Source organism: Myotis daubentonii, chromosome 18 (genome assembly GCF_963259705.1).
Source record: "Myotis daubentonii chromosome 18, mMyoDau2.1, whole genome shotgun sequence".
Classification (NCBI taxonomy): domain Eukaryota; kingdom Metazoa; phylum Chordata; class Mammalia; order Chiroptera; family Vespertilionidae; genus Myotis; species Myotis daubentonii.
The window spans coordinates 21918373-21933391 of NC_081857.1; the positions used below are offsets into that span (position 1 = coordinate 21918373).

The 15019-nt window shown below is 36.6% G+C and overlaps 1 protein-coding gene across 3 annotated transcripts in view; it reads right to left on the reverse strand.

Moving 5' to 3' along the window:
- Nucleotides 1-1095: 1095 nt before the first annotated feature.
- SOAT1 (sterol O-acyltransferase 1) overlaps nucleotides 1096-15019 on the reverse strand; it is a 47810-nt gene continuing 33886 nt past the window's right edge. For all 3 annotated transcript variants that reach the window (XM_059674766.1, XM_059674768.1, XM_059674767.1), the window contains exons 5-16: nucleotides 14239-14298; nucleotides 12278-12385; nucleotides 10983-11265; nucleotides 10250-10328; nucleotides 9674-9755; nucleotides 9395-9440; nucleotides 8344-8473; nucleotides 6544-6641; nucleotides 5401-5499; nucleotides 4232-4367; nucleotides 3487-3632; nucleotides 1096-2438 (exon numbers count right to left, since the gene is read on the reverse strand). In XM_059674766.1, coding sequence (XP_059530749.1) covers nucleotides 2382-2438; nucleotides 3487-3632; nucleotides 4232-4367; nucleotides 5401-5499; nucleotides 6544-6641; nucleotides 8344-8473; nucleotides 9395-9440; nucleotides 9674-9755; nucleotides 10250-10328; nucleotides 10983-11265; nucleotides 12278-12385; nucleotides 14239-14298 — 1324 coding nt within the window. In that variant the 3' untranslated portion in view covers nucleotides 1096-2381. The remainder of the gene's footprint in view (nucleotides 2439-3486; nucleotides 3633-4231; nucleotides 4368-5400; nucleotides 5500-6543; nucleotides 6642-8343; nucleotides 8474-9394; nucleotides 9441-9673; nucleotides 9756-10249; nucleotides 10329-10982; nucleotides 11266-12277; nucleotides 12386-14238; nucleotides 14299-15019) is intronic.

Genomic DNA, 15019 nt, shown 5'->3' on the forward strand with positions numbered 1-15019 from the left:
AGAGAATCATTGCTCAGCTGCCTCCTGCACGCCCCTACTGGGGATCGAGCCCACCAACTCAGGCACGTGCCCTTGACCGGAATCAAATCTGGGATCCTTCAGTCAAAGGCCAATGCTTTCTCTATCCACTGAGCCAAACCAGCTAGGGCTGGGGGTTTTATTTTGGGGTTTTTTAAAGTAGCCTTGGTAAATCCAACAAATACACTATTTAGAATCAGTACAGAACAACAAAGTCCTCTCAATGAGAGTATATGTTTACAGTACTTAACAGAAATACAGACCTAAAAATTCCATTCTCTCACTTCAATAGATTGGCTTATTCATAACCAAGTCTTACATCAATCTTGTTTTACCAGCTCCCTAATATTTAAAATGCAGTTATAAGTTTAGTCAACAAGTGGTTGACTAATTTTAATTCTTAATAAAAACACCAGCAATTAGAAGGTATATTAAAGCAGTCCTGTTTGGAGGTTATGGTTCCATTACAATCACACTACCACTGTGCAGATAATTACTGTGTAAGAACATGTGGAAGATAACCTTGAGGTCCACTTTTGTCTGTTGAAATTGGATGTGATGTTTAAAAACTGCCTAAATTCACCTGAATCAAAGGTATGGGGAATAAAATAGGTGATTAAACTGAGTACTTGGCTACAGATTAAGTTGTGACTATTAAGAAACTCCTTCTACCTTCTTATGAGACTCAAACTATCTTTAAAACAATTGGGAAAAGACTTCCCCAAACCTTCTGGATAACAGTAGGCCTGTTAGAATTCCAAGAGGGCCTCTCAAGTTGTCTGCCTCAAATAACAGTAATTTTTTGAATAATTCATAAGTCTTACTTCTTTGGGTGGAAAGTTGAACTACATGCATGGCCTCAGATACTCCCTCCAATGCTCAATCTTTACAAACATAGTCACACCTCATACATACAAACAAAATAAGTCCTCCACACCACACCATATGAGCAATGGGCATCTTATAACATGGGAACATCACATAATAGAGTACGTTTTCCTGAAAATGAGCACATAATTTGTTTCACCTAAAGTGTAATACCACTAAAAGTATAATTGAGCAAATACAGAAGCCAGCTTCTGGATCTTTAAGAATCACTTTAATATTATTGGAGGCGATTAATACTTCTGTTACAGACTTACTAGTCTGCAAATTAATTCAAGTCAGTAGTTATTAGACAATAAAATAACTGTACCAAAGGATACTTCTAAATAACTTAAAAGAAGTTATGACCTTAAAGTTTTTAAAAATTATTTTCCATACAAGTTACATGATAAAATAATTTAAACATATGATTGATTCCGCAAGTTTTTTTTTTTTTTTAAATTATTATTATTATTATTTTTTTTAATGTTTTATTGATTTTTTACAGAGAGGAAGGGAGAGAGATAGAGAGTTAGAAACATCGATGAGAGAGAAACATCGATCAGCTGCCTCCTGCACACCCCCTACTGGGGATGTGCCTGCAACCAAGGTACGTGCCCTTGACCGGAATCGAACCTGGGACCCTTCAGTCCGCAGGCCGGCGCTCTATCCACTGAGCCAAACCGGTTTCGGCTCCGCAAGTTTTTTAAAAAAATTTCTTTGAAAGTTATGAGGAAATATTTTTCTTTGTCCTGTGCCTACTTTCTCTTTCCCATCCTATTTCTGTTCTTCTCATATATAATATTATGAATAAAACCTCAAGAGTTCAAGGTGAAAGATGTAATTTTGCTTCATAGAAACCATGGCCTACACTGTATAGTAAAACAAGATAAAACATGGGTAGAACCAAACTTTTTTCAAAAAAATACAGGCTGAGAAGAACAACCACCCACAAATTAGGATTTATAATAAGATTATCTTTGGAAAGTAGATATTTCCTCTCTACTAGAAATAGCAAAACATTTCATATTCTTTTCTTTCCCAATTGCATGGTTAATTAGCATACGCTCCACCAGTGTGCATGAAAAAATTTCTAAGCCAGAGGTATTTAAATGATTTCTTCCTAAGTGTTTTGGCTAATTCAATGGCCAAGAAAACATGATGTTTAGTCTCTAATTAGATAGTCGAGAAAGAAAACATTTAATTTCTGAGGCTTAAGCCAATATGACCCAGCAAACATCTGTCATTACGTTAGCTATTAAGTCTTCCTTCTCCGCAAAGTAATACAAAAAAGCACTGCTTAAGTGTACATTAAGTCCAGTAAACTTCCAACAGCTCAGCTCCAGACGACCTAGGGATGGAGTGAGTCATCTGTCAAGCCTGGAGTGGTCCAAACAGCAGGGATAACTTCATCACTAACAGCTGGAAATAGGTGCTGGCCCCAAGTCAGGCAGAATACCCAGTCTTCAGTGTCAAGGAAGGAAACCAAGTCCAAGCTTCTAAAACACGTAGCGGCAAGTCCAGGAACGTGGCCGGATGTAATCCAGAAATGTGGGCTTTGAGAAGAAAAAGGAAAATAAATGTAGCTCACTTGTGTGCTCTATGTGCATGAGGTGTGGGGAGAGATAGGGATGTTGGTGTCATATACTGCACACCTCTAAAATGCCTCTCAGCGTTTCAGCAACCTTTCAGTTAAAAACAGTTCAATAATTCAAAAGATGTTCATTACTTTTATCTACAGCACGGATTTACTTGGTTTAGAGGCTTTACATGAAGCCTTTAAAGTCCAGTAAACCCTCCACAATTGCCCTTCTGACCAAATGTCAAATAGGTCCTACACCTCTTTAGGTATCGTGCATTTTCTTTTAGCACACCCCTATTTTTAGTAGTCCAGAGCAGTTAGTTCAAATGCACACAGAGGATTAATAGGAAATAAGGAGGAAGCATTCGGGCAGCATAACAGAAACAGTGTAGACAGTAGAAGCTTTGGCAGAGAAACTGATTAATTTGATTGTGGGCATCTTCAGTTACAGGTGCCCGTGAGAAATACCCGGGTATATAAAGAAGGCACCTCCTAATTATTTGGGAGTCATCCCCATGCAGCTTAAAGCTGAAGCTCTACGAATGAGACTCTTATGTAATCATGAAAAATCAAATAACAATAGCAACAAAAGAAAATCAAGGGAAACAGGATCCTAGGCATATGAGTGTAGCTGGACATTTTTACAAAGACGTAATACTTTGGAAAGGAAGAGGTAAAATATACATATATATTCAGTTGTGTGTGGAGGATAGGATACACATTTCCTACATTTTTAAGACACAGGAAGAAAATTACAAGGAGCTAAAGAAAAAGCAGTAAAAGAGTAGGAAATTTAAAAAAAAGGGGGGGGGGGCACCAAGTAGGAGAGTTCAAAGTGAAGAAAAGCAAGCAAAAGAAAAAAAATTAAGAACATTAGCAATAAGATCAGATAATGTTTCTCTCCGCTTAACATTAATTCATCACAATCTCCACTAATGTCCTTCCCCTCAAAATTGCTCTCCAACCCTCACAATCGGGGACAAACATGTCACTTCTCCACTGCAGCCTGAGAGCTGACTCACATTTTTCAGAGGACAGTGCTGACGTGCATACCACTCTTGGGAATAAAGGCACAGGATGACTCCCTGGCCTGCAAAAAGTGAAGTCCACATCATGACGTTCCAAATCGGCCTTTTCCGGCTGTCATTGACAATGAAGTTGAAAGCCACTGAAGTCAGGAAGAGAACAAAAAATATATATCAAGACAATCTATTAAGCAGCCTCAGATAGCTGCTACAATCATCTACGTATCACAATGAGCATCAACTGTGCGGACATGGTTTATTCTGGCCACTGCTCCTATAAATAAAAATGAAGCTTCAGTGTTGAAGTTTATTAATCAGTGATTAATTAAAAATCGGACAGTATTCAGAACAGGTGAAAATATATTTCATGGAATCATTCATATTCTAGCTTATCCCTTCCCCCCACCCAAAAAAGGGTCAGTTTTTTTCAGCGGGTGAACAATGATAGAGTTGAAGAATAGAGAAGTTGTTTTTTATTGTTTTTGTGACCTACCAAATCAGTGTTGCCAACAGTCTGCAAGAGGTTATGTGGCTCATTTCTCTACTTCAAAGTATAAACATCTTGAAACAGAGTTGTGTATAATTACTCAAAATCAATGTTCTTTTCCCTCTGATAAGCAAACACTGCCTTGAGATGATATTACTGCTCACTATCTAGCTTCCTACATTGATTTCATACTTTATTTTCTAAATTTCTCTTTTGGCATCAGCCTCAGTCCTCATGGCATGCCAAGGTACTTACTTCCAAAGAACATGAAAAGCACGAAGAGCACTGGGTAGAAAAAGCTCAAGCAAACAGCTAAGACGTATTCGTGTACGACAGCAGACACAGCGAAGACGGCTAACATGGCAGCAGACTTGAATCTCTTAGTGAAAAACTAGGGTAAAAGGAAAACATTAGAAAGCAGTTTTTAAAAGGTAACTAAGCACAAACTACATAAGACTTATAATTATCACATGTTAAAGGCATCAATTTAATTATATTTATATTGGACTTGCCAATCTACTCCTTGGATTAACCCAAATGTATTATAATATAATTAGAAAAAAAAACACCTATGCTTAAAAATCCTTATTTTCAAATAAGGCATTTTCAAAACTAATAATGTTGAAAGGAGAGCGGGCATATTTTTAAAAACATTAATAACTTATACTGGTAAGTCGCTCTGATGGACAAAACATAGTTTTTATATATAAATGAACACATCAGATCTCAACCTTTAGAGTAGCACAGTATGGTAGACAGGGCAGGCATCCTCTCCGTTTTTACAGGTAACAGAACTAAGATTTAGAAAGAAGAGACTTGCCTTGTCCATAAGTGAAACTACACATACTAAGGAAAGAACACTCGAATACAATGCTATCTGATCTACAACATGCTATCACTTAGCCAATAATCTGGAGGAGACACCAGCATTAATCAACCATGAGATTCAAGATTTCATTTCATCAGTCTAAATACATTCTGCTCTGAAGAATGTCTCAAAGACCTACATGACCAATTGGAGAGATGTTAAGTCCATACATAGGGTGGTTCTCCACTTTGAACAGATTTTAAAAAAAGAAAGTAAATGAAGAAAAAGTTAGAGGGAGATTATCTGTTATCAGTGAGATCCATAAGAAATGATCCATAAATGGTGGATCATTTCAACTTATCTGAATGTTTGCCTGCATACTTACTTGGTAATTATGTAAAGTAAAATCCAGAATGAAAACATGGTATTAGACCCAGTAACTGTCAATACTGGTCTCTCAGCAGTATTATTCAAGGCAGAAGATTTCTTAGACATAAATGGCTCATAAGAGAATTAAAGACAACTAAGTATAACTTCCTCCAGCTATACAATATTAATACTTTCTGGAAAAGAGTCTCCATTTCTTGAACAACATCAACTAAATCCTGCTGCTTACCCAGAGAAAGTCCTTGTAAGCATAGTAATACAGCCAGTCATGGACCACCACATTCCAGGTCCTGTAATAGTTGGAGTAGGATGTGGAATTCCACCAATCCTGAGGGAAAAAAACCAAAGCTATAAAACTACACACATACCACACACACATACATGTATATACACACAGAGCCAAAGCGAAAACCCCTGAATATTTCCAGAGAACATACACACATAATATCCAGTGTGTGATGATAAACTGTCAGTCCATACACTGATGTCAGAAAAATCTTAAAAGGCATTTTGGTTACTGATGTTTAATAAGACATTAATTCTAGTTCTATATGATTCATTCCCTAGGTTCATTTTCTCTCATTATGAAACAAGTTATGGTGGAAGACACAGAACACAAACAATCATTCAATCTAGTGTTCCTCTAAATAGCAATCACTGAATCCCCATTGCCTTGCTAAAACACTGTGAGAGAATTCTAAGGTCACAAAGGGTTACGTAGCATGCTAAAGGTGAAGAGCTGCTTGCTGGTATCAAACAGAAAAACTTAGGTTGAATAAGGAGTGAGTGGTGGCTACCTCCAAAACCTGGCACCCCTTTACATATATCTTGCTCCCTACTTTAAGATCAGACTAAAATTCACAAACTACATTCACTATTTCTTTGAGAAAGAAGTGGTAGGCTTGGAGTGTTACCAAAACCACAAACTAAACTCCAGATCCTGAGTTTAGAACTTAATTCCAACTTTGCAAGTATAGAATACTATTTTAAGCAGAATTAATGCCTTTCATAAATAAAAGAGGAAAAAGTCATTTCCTTCCTTCAGCAACTTTAAATGGAATAATTTACTGAAATTACTCCTACAGCACCAGACAACCAATTTCAAATGAATGAACAGTCAGCAAAGTCATACCACCCTCTAGACACATGCTTTCCTTCTGTAATCACCAACACAGATTCCAGCAGAAGCCATATGTTATGGGAAAGGGAGGATATCAGAGGTAGAAGATAAAGCTTTACTAATTACACTGATACCAGAATTTCAGACTTCAAAACTTGTGGGAAAACATTATCTGACAATGTTCATGTTAAAAAGCTAGCAATGAGGACATAATAAATTGTGAAAAGAAAAATGAGTCCACGTATATATTACCTTATAAAACATTCTGTCACCAAAGCGTAACATCTCGGCAAAGGCATTGAGCCAACAGTGCAAAAAGGCAAAAAAAGTAAGTAACAGCCCCAGCACACCTGAAAATAAAATAATATTGAGTGTTTTCAAATAGCTCATATACCAAGCAGTTAATTTTGTCAGCACCTGCTTAGCCAGAATTATTTTGTAAAATAAAAATGATTATTCCAGCTTACTCATTCCAGCCTGTTTATAATAGAAAAGCCTCGATACCCAAAGCCCTTTAAAATCTGGTCCTCGTGCATTCCCACAAACCAGTTGTTTGAAACTGGGGGAGAAGTCCCCCCCAAACACCACCCGCCAGGAACATGTGACAATTATGAAGACATTTTTGGTTGTCACAACTCAAGGACTTGGGGGGGGGGGTGCTATTGGTATCTAGTTGTTAGAGGCAGAATGGTGCTAAATATCCTACAACACATAAGACAGCCACCCAAAACAAATAATTATCCAGCCTTGAATGTCAATAGTGATAAGGTTAACTTATCTCCGACTCCACTCCCAGTGTCCCACACATCATCCCTACCTGGACTTCGGCCATTCTAAAGTAAGTCTATGCCTGTGCACCCATCCCACCACCTAAAGCTCCTTCCCACCTTCTCTGCCAGGCAAACGCCTATCTATTTCCAACAGCCAATGGTAAATGTCATCTCCAGCATGATACAAAGCTCATCAGCACTTTGTTCATTCTCCTTATGTAGTATATATTGTTACTATAATGTAAAATACATGCTCACCCCTTTCACTCATTTATTCAAAAATATTCATAGAGCATCTGCTATGGATTAAACAATATGGGAGAGACTCTGACTGGCTGAGTGGCTATAAGATACGATCTTTGATCTCAAGGAATTTGTAGCCCAGTGAACAAGACACACAAGTATGTGACACATATCCTATTAGAGGAACAGATGAGCATTTATTGGAGTAACACTTGAAGAGCAATCAGGGAGGGTTATTAGAAATCTGGGAGAGAGAGAAGGTAGAAACAAGGTGATCATGGAAAATGTTACCAACATTTAATGTGTAGAGAAAAGAAAGACGTAAAAAAAGCTGTATATATAATGACTCTTTCAGAGAGTGAAGAGTATGTCTGTTCACTGCTATATTGTCAGCATCTGAATATAGTAGGTACTCATATATCTCCAGAAAAAGATAAGTGGAATGAAGCAAGTCAGGAGTCTGAAGTATGGCTAAAAAGACTGGAGAATAAGAAAGAGTGGTAGGGAGATTTCAAAATGTGGTCAACAACAGCCAGTGCTTCATGGAGATCAGAGTAAGGGCTACAGCATCCACTGGATTTAGAATCAGAAAATAACTAGTAATTTAACAAAGTCTATTTCAGTGCCCTGCTTGGATTAGGAGCAAGATTATGGGGAAATAAAGCATAAATATGAATTATCCAGTCAGAGAAAGCAAAACTTGAGTAAAAGCCAGAGGACCAATGGAAAAATTCAGCTGAGACTGAAATATACTTCATTTATGAGACAGATGGGAAGAGGTCAAGATAGGTATAGAAAGCCTAACCAATGGACACAGACAACAGGGGGATAAGGGCATGAGTTGGGGTGGAGGGGGGGGGGGGATGGAGGGATAAGGACATATATGTAATACCTTAATCAATAAAGAAATTAAAAAAAAAAGATAGGTATAGATATGTAGATGAATTTATAAGTGAAAAGCAGGTAAATCAAAGGTGCAATAGCTTTCTATTTTCCTTGCAACTTTATAAGTGGCCAAATTAACCAGTACCCATGTTACCTGGCAAGATGGAGTTAAATATACATAGGACCAGAACACGAGCACTGAAGGGCTCCTGCTTGATATTCCGAAACAAGGGGACACAGAGCCTTTCAAAGGCGTAGTACATATAAAATAAGCAGCCAAACACCTGGAACACAACAAAGATAGTCATAAGAATGATGGCTTGATAGGTAAAGATGGTGATTTTCCTTCAAAAGAAGATACATATGTAACCTCTAATGTTTACATATATATTCCATTTAACACTAATGCATAAGATTGCAAATTGTACCCTTCAGAAATTACTCAGACCTAGTTTCTTTTTTTTTTAAATTTTTTATATTTTTTTTTTATTGATTTTTTTTACAGAGAGGAAAGGAGAGAGATAGAGTCAGAAACATCGATGAGAGAGAAACATCGATCAGCTGCCTCCTGCACATCTCCTACTGGAGATGTGCCCGCAACCCAGGTACATGCCCTTGACCTCAATCGAACTCGGACCTTTCAGTCGCAGGCTGACGCTCTATTCACTGAGCCAAACCGGCTTCGGCTCAGACCTAGTTTCTAACATATTTTTTCCCAACCCTTTACCAAAGGGCATTTGTAAAAGATCAGACTCTTGGAACCTGATTTTCCTGCTACATGAACCCATAACAAAATAATTTGTTTCATAAATGGGTATTTGATTGAAACAAGAATTTAAAATGGGATTTTCTGGGATTTGATTCTGATAAGGGGGTTCAGGAGGAGGAGGTAGTGAGGAGTGCCAGGCCCACATATATATCCAAAAAATATAAAAACAGGAGGGGAGGGGGAAATTAATGTAGGTGCTGACTGAAGTAACCAAATGGAATTACTTTATTAATTACAATAAGACAAATTATTTTATTGAAGAAAATTACTTTTGATGTTGGCAAAACAAACACCATTCACTGTATTGAGAATAATTTCAAAACTTCAGAAAGAGTTCTACAGCTCCCAATAGACATAAATTTACAAACACTTTAAATAGATTAAAATCTCCATCTCCCACCAATCACCAAACCTTAGGCAGTGAAAAAAAACTTACCTGTGCAAACTGCATAGTCACATAACCCCACCTTATAGTGGGAGTCCTAAAAAGGAAGCAAAAAAATACATTTTCTAAATAAAGCACATTCTGTCAAGAATTACTATGATCAAATAAGACTGCTAGAATCACCTTTGGGGCTCTCTGGGCCAGAGAGAAAATGAAAACTCCTTCTACATTCTCTGTAGCGCTACGTGAGCTGACCCTGGCCCGCCTGTTGTACCTCACTCCTGCCACACTTCAGGTGCTCAGCACACTTGTACTTCATAGTGCCATTACCTGGGGTAGTTGTCCCGGTAGATGAGGGTTGGCGCGAACAAGAAATACAAGTACTGGCTGACTGTGGGTACTGGGACAGTTCCTGAAAAAGGAAAACTCGGCTAGGTCAGGAGCTCTCAGCAGAACTACAAAGGGAAAGGAAGGAAGCATAGGATAGAGAAGAATAAAATGACTTCTCCTTAGCTTATGTTGTTTCTTCCTGATCTCCCAAAATGATGACTTCTTATTCTATTATCAACAGACCAATCCCTCCACACTAAGTTATTCCTGTGACTGAGATGACTTCTAGAGTTTTAAGCAGCAACTCAAAGAGAAATAAGCACACGGGTGTGATGAGTTTAACATTCGATAAAAATTCATGAAGTTACAAGAATCTAATGATCAATGGTTTTAAATTGCAGGTACCAAGACAAAACAGAAACAATCAGGAAATAGTGAGATAGTCTTCCAAATCAATGTGGAGGCTACATAATGAAAATCAAACATAATGGCTGCAGAATGTAATGTGCCATCCCCCTAAATACCAAAGGAAGAAACACCCTCTGAACAGTCCTTTGATGTAATAGAATTACATACTTGATTTCTCCTTAGCTGAAGTCAATACCCGAGGCACATTCTCTCTGACAAATGAATGGACCTTCATTATCATACGAATCTAAAAAAGGTGGGAGGAAAAGATAAATTTTTTCACATATAGAATGTTTTAATTTTGCATATACCAACTCAAATTCACTTTTATGGAATAAAGCAAATTAAAAACAACCTCTAAAGAAAGACATATTCTTTTGCAACTAAAAGCACCATATTACAAAAGTCTATCAAAGAAAGGCTCCTGACATGGTCCTTTCCATTAGTCAAACAGAGCATTATGGACACCCAATATAAGAAAATCGGAAGGTTTTATGGACAAAATAAATCCGTTCTTTAGATGGAAAGAGCTATATGACAAAATAATGAACCTGACATTTCAAAAGTGGGGATTTTAATTACAAAAACATTTTATGGTATAGATGACTACTACAAAAAGTATTCAAGAACAAAATCTGCACTGATCCAGAACAGTTCAATATGATTTATTTCAATTATTAAGCATCAGAGAACACTGAAGTTAAGACAAGTTTTATGAGATGAGATGATCTAGTTTAACACTTTAATTTTAGACTAGAGCATAAAGAACCAGTTATAAAAATGTATCCAAAAATAATAGAATATCAGTATTATATTGTTATAATAATAATAATATTATTATTGTTCCAATCATTATTTTAACTGAGTGCAGCACTGCACTGAGCAACACTCAAAACCTTACCTGTTCAAAGATAACAATGCTCCGGGAAGCTGGTGGAAGTGTATATGCTAATACAGCATATGTTGGTCCACAGCCTAGAATTCCAATCTGGAAGACCATGAGAAGCAAGCCATGGAAGAAAGAATGGATCACTGGATGAGAACTCTTGCTGTAGCCTCTGGCCCAATGTTGAAAGAGGAAGTAGGGAACTGAAAGTGTACTCAAGAACATGGCACACCATGTACATATAACAACAGGAAGCTGGCCAAAAGCATAATATAAGAGATTGAACTCAAGCACCAGCCTGGGGAGAAAAAGCACAGAGAAAAGACACAAAAGCACATTTTAAAAAATATGCATTGATTCACATAATTCAAAACTTTCAGGCGCCAAACTCTCAGCTTTAGGAAACACAGCAACATTAACACATTGAAGTCATTGAAGTTGTGCTATAGAACTGCTTCTAAGACAGCTTCACAATATATATGTCAATAACAAAGTTTCTAAAAGCCCTAAGATAATACAGTCTTTAAACATAAAATATCTAATATAACTTAAAATAATAAGACTTTGAACTTCTCAAAAGTTAGATTCTTAATTAATACATTTTAAACTCTAAAATATTCTATGACAAAGTCCATATTTAAAGAATTCAAATAGCAATCACTGTTATGTACAAAAGATGATTTTTCAGAAGGAAATAAATATAAAGAAAACAATCTAGGGAGGGTGGGAGAGGCCGGAAAGAAGTCAGTGGGGGGAAAAAGAGACATATGTGATACTATATGTAATACTTTAAACAATAAAGAATTTTAAAAAATAAAAAATAAACAAAAAATCTATTAATATATCATCTCAAAATTTAATTTTCTAATAAAGCCTATAATTCAATGTATGATTACTGCACTGTCATTTTTAAAGTTACAATTTGATTTTCATATTAAAAATACGTTTTTCAAATGTGAAATTCCAATAAGCTACTTATTTTTAGTACTGACCTGAAATGCATACCATAACAGAAAAATTGATAAATCATATATACAAAATTCTCCCATTTAGGAAAATTACCTAGAAACTACCAATTATAGTCTATTTAAATAGACCATTTAGAAAAATAAAAGTAATGAAATTTCTAATCTTCTTCTTAGTTGTATTATACTTTTTAAGAGGCAGAAATCTCAACCTCGAATCAGCTACTTTGGAATTTTCTGAAGCAAATTTAACCAAATCACCCGCTACCAAAATTTACATACAATGAAAACTCCCAACATCCTATGAGCCAATTAATTAGCCAACCATCCTTTTTCTTGTCTTACCTTCCTTCGTCAATGTAATCTACCACAAGTGTGCTGAGGATAAAGAGAATGAGGAGGGCAATAAACATGTGATATATTGTTCTGATGTGGTCCACCTCGAACAGCTCACTGTAAATGTAGTTCAAACAAATAAAATGAATAAACTATATCTGATTTTAAAATGTCATATATTAAAGACTTTAAAGCAGTCCAGAAATACTTAATCCACCCCCAAAAAGATCTCAAACAGTAATCACAGGATATTAAACTTGAAGTAGAGACAGTAAGTGGCATGACCAAAGTAAAAATTATTGGAAGAGCTTAGGACAAGGCTCTTTCTGGTAAGATAATAGTGCTTCCTAGAAAACAGCATGGATATCAAACATTTAGAACAAATGGTGTGCATTCTTAAAAACCTACCGAGGTGACTGTCTTCTAATGTAGGCAAAAGGCCATTCACTGAAAACAGGGAATACAGAAGCTATTTCAAAGGCTAAAAACTTTTTCAAAACATCCTAGTCTTACATTCCACTCTCTACTCGGGTTACTTTTCTTTTAAAACACACCAATTACTTTCTAGATGACTTTTTCTAACTAAGGACTTTTTATATTTGATTAAAACAAGTGTTTTAGCTTTGTTTATGGAAAGATGTATGCTAATCTCCTAACTTTTTGAGGCATCTAACATACTATTAAATGTCTGGGTTAAGGAGTTTCAATTCTAATAAAACTCACCTGAGCCATAAAATATGTATTTTGTTTCCTTGATTTAAAAATATGTATTTTAATTTTGTTTATTTTTCATATATAGAATACTATCACTAAAAATCTAAATTATAATGTTCGAAATATTTCTTTAATTTCTCTTTTACATGGAAAGCCTGCATTTCCCCCAGATAGAGATTTTAAAAGATAAATCTCTTCAAACAACATAATACTGAAGTGGTACTCTACATTAGATATTTAGAAAACTTTGGCCTTCTAATCAAAATTAAGTAATACGGATCAATTTGGCACATAGAAAATATATTTTGATAAGCATATGATGCATTTTTAAAAGAAAAGCACATCCATACCTAAGGTTCACCAGCCCAACTATTTCAGGCGACCTAAACTAGTGCAGGTTAAATTACAGAAGTATTCTAATGAATGAGTGAATGAATGAATGAATGGTCTCCGAGAACATTACAAAAGAAATATTAATTACATACGCAAAGTGCACCTTTACTTTTCAGTTCACAAATGATGTCACCACAATTAATTTACCTTGCCTGATGTGTGTGTTTTTTCATAAGATCCACACAATCAGGGTTTTAAAATAAGTAAATCTGAGAAATCTATCATGTGTTTAATCTGGATAGCCAAAGAAGAGATTAAAAAATTATATACTGCCCTGACCGGTTTGGCTCAGTGGATAGAGCGTCGGCCTGTGGACTCAAGGGTCCCAGGTTCGATTCCGGTCAAGGGCATGTACCTTGGTTGCGGCCACGTCCCCAGTGGGGAGTGTGCAGGAGGCAGCTGATTGATGTTTCTCTCTCATCGATGTTTCTAACTCTCTATCCCTCTCCCTTCCTCTCTGTAAAAAATCAATAAAATATATTTTAAAATAAATAAATAAATAATTATATACCAAAAAGGCAGCAACACCAAAACTCTCTTGAAGTAGTTTCCCTAAATAGAAAACTCTATCCTAGCTCTTTGGGTAACCAGTTCTCTGCAGCACAAATTGAAGGAATTTATCAAAGACAGATAACCATTCTGATTTCTAGCTCCTCCTTTGAAACTAGATGCAGAGCCAGGGGATCAGAAAGAAAGAGCAAGACACAGCAAATGTACAAAGAGCAGTATCAAAACAAACGATTTATATGAATATAGGACAAACTCTTTAAACATTCATAGATTAAGCAGTGATTCCAACAATCAGAATAGTTGTATTTTTTTTATTTAAACTTATAATTAACAAAAGCACTTAAAATACTTACTCTAAGAGAGATCGCCTTATAACAAAAATCTTTCCATGTTCTGGAGGCGCTCTCAGATCTCTGGGAAAGAGCAAAAAGTAAAACAAAATGTAAGTACTTCAAATATTTTAAGAAATTTAAGCCTAAGAATAAGAGGAAGATTACCAACTATAGCAAGTAAAATTAATTAACTGCCATCTCACTAGCACCCAGGTCCTGTGAGTCGGAGTTTATGCCTGTTGTCTCATATACTGCTTCTGAGCACTGCTATGAGGCAAATACAAATACACGCCTATCTGGTTAGGGAGGAAGAGGAGTTAGGCACACCTCCCTAAGGCAGCACTAGTTCCTGACACCACACAGACCACCACTCTTCCTTCTCCTAAACATCCCTAAGGTCACAGACAGGCCCCCAGCCATCCTTACTCCAGTTCACTATTGTTACTGGTCTGTTCTCGAAGATGCACTGTTATCTACGATGTCCTCTGTAATGTCAAAGTAACCCGACAATCCCCAACAGCCTCCTCATCTTAAAGGCTGCCCCAGTTATTAAAATCTGTTAACATCTAGCATGATCACCTGCTCTAGGGCTTTCTGCAGTACCGCCGGCACTTCCGCTGACTATTCCCGGTTCAACCTGTCCTTCAGAAAAGGAGGGCCTGACAGAGACCACAGAGGAAAAACCAAGGAAAGCACAGAATGGCAAATTGGCACACACTGGCCTTTGAGAGCCTTCCCTCCATGCTCTGGATGACCGACAGGTCAGAAAATAGATACCAATGCACTGTACTTTATAACAAGC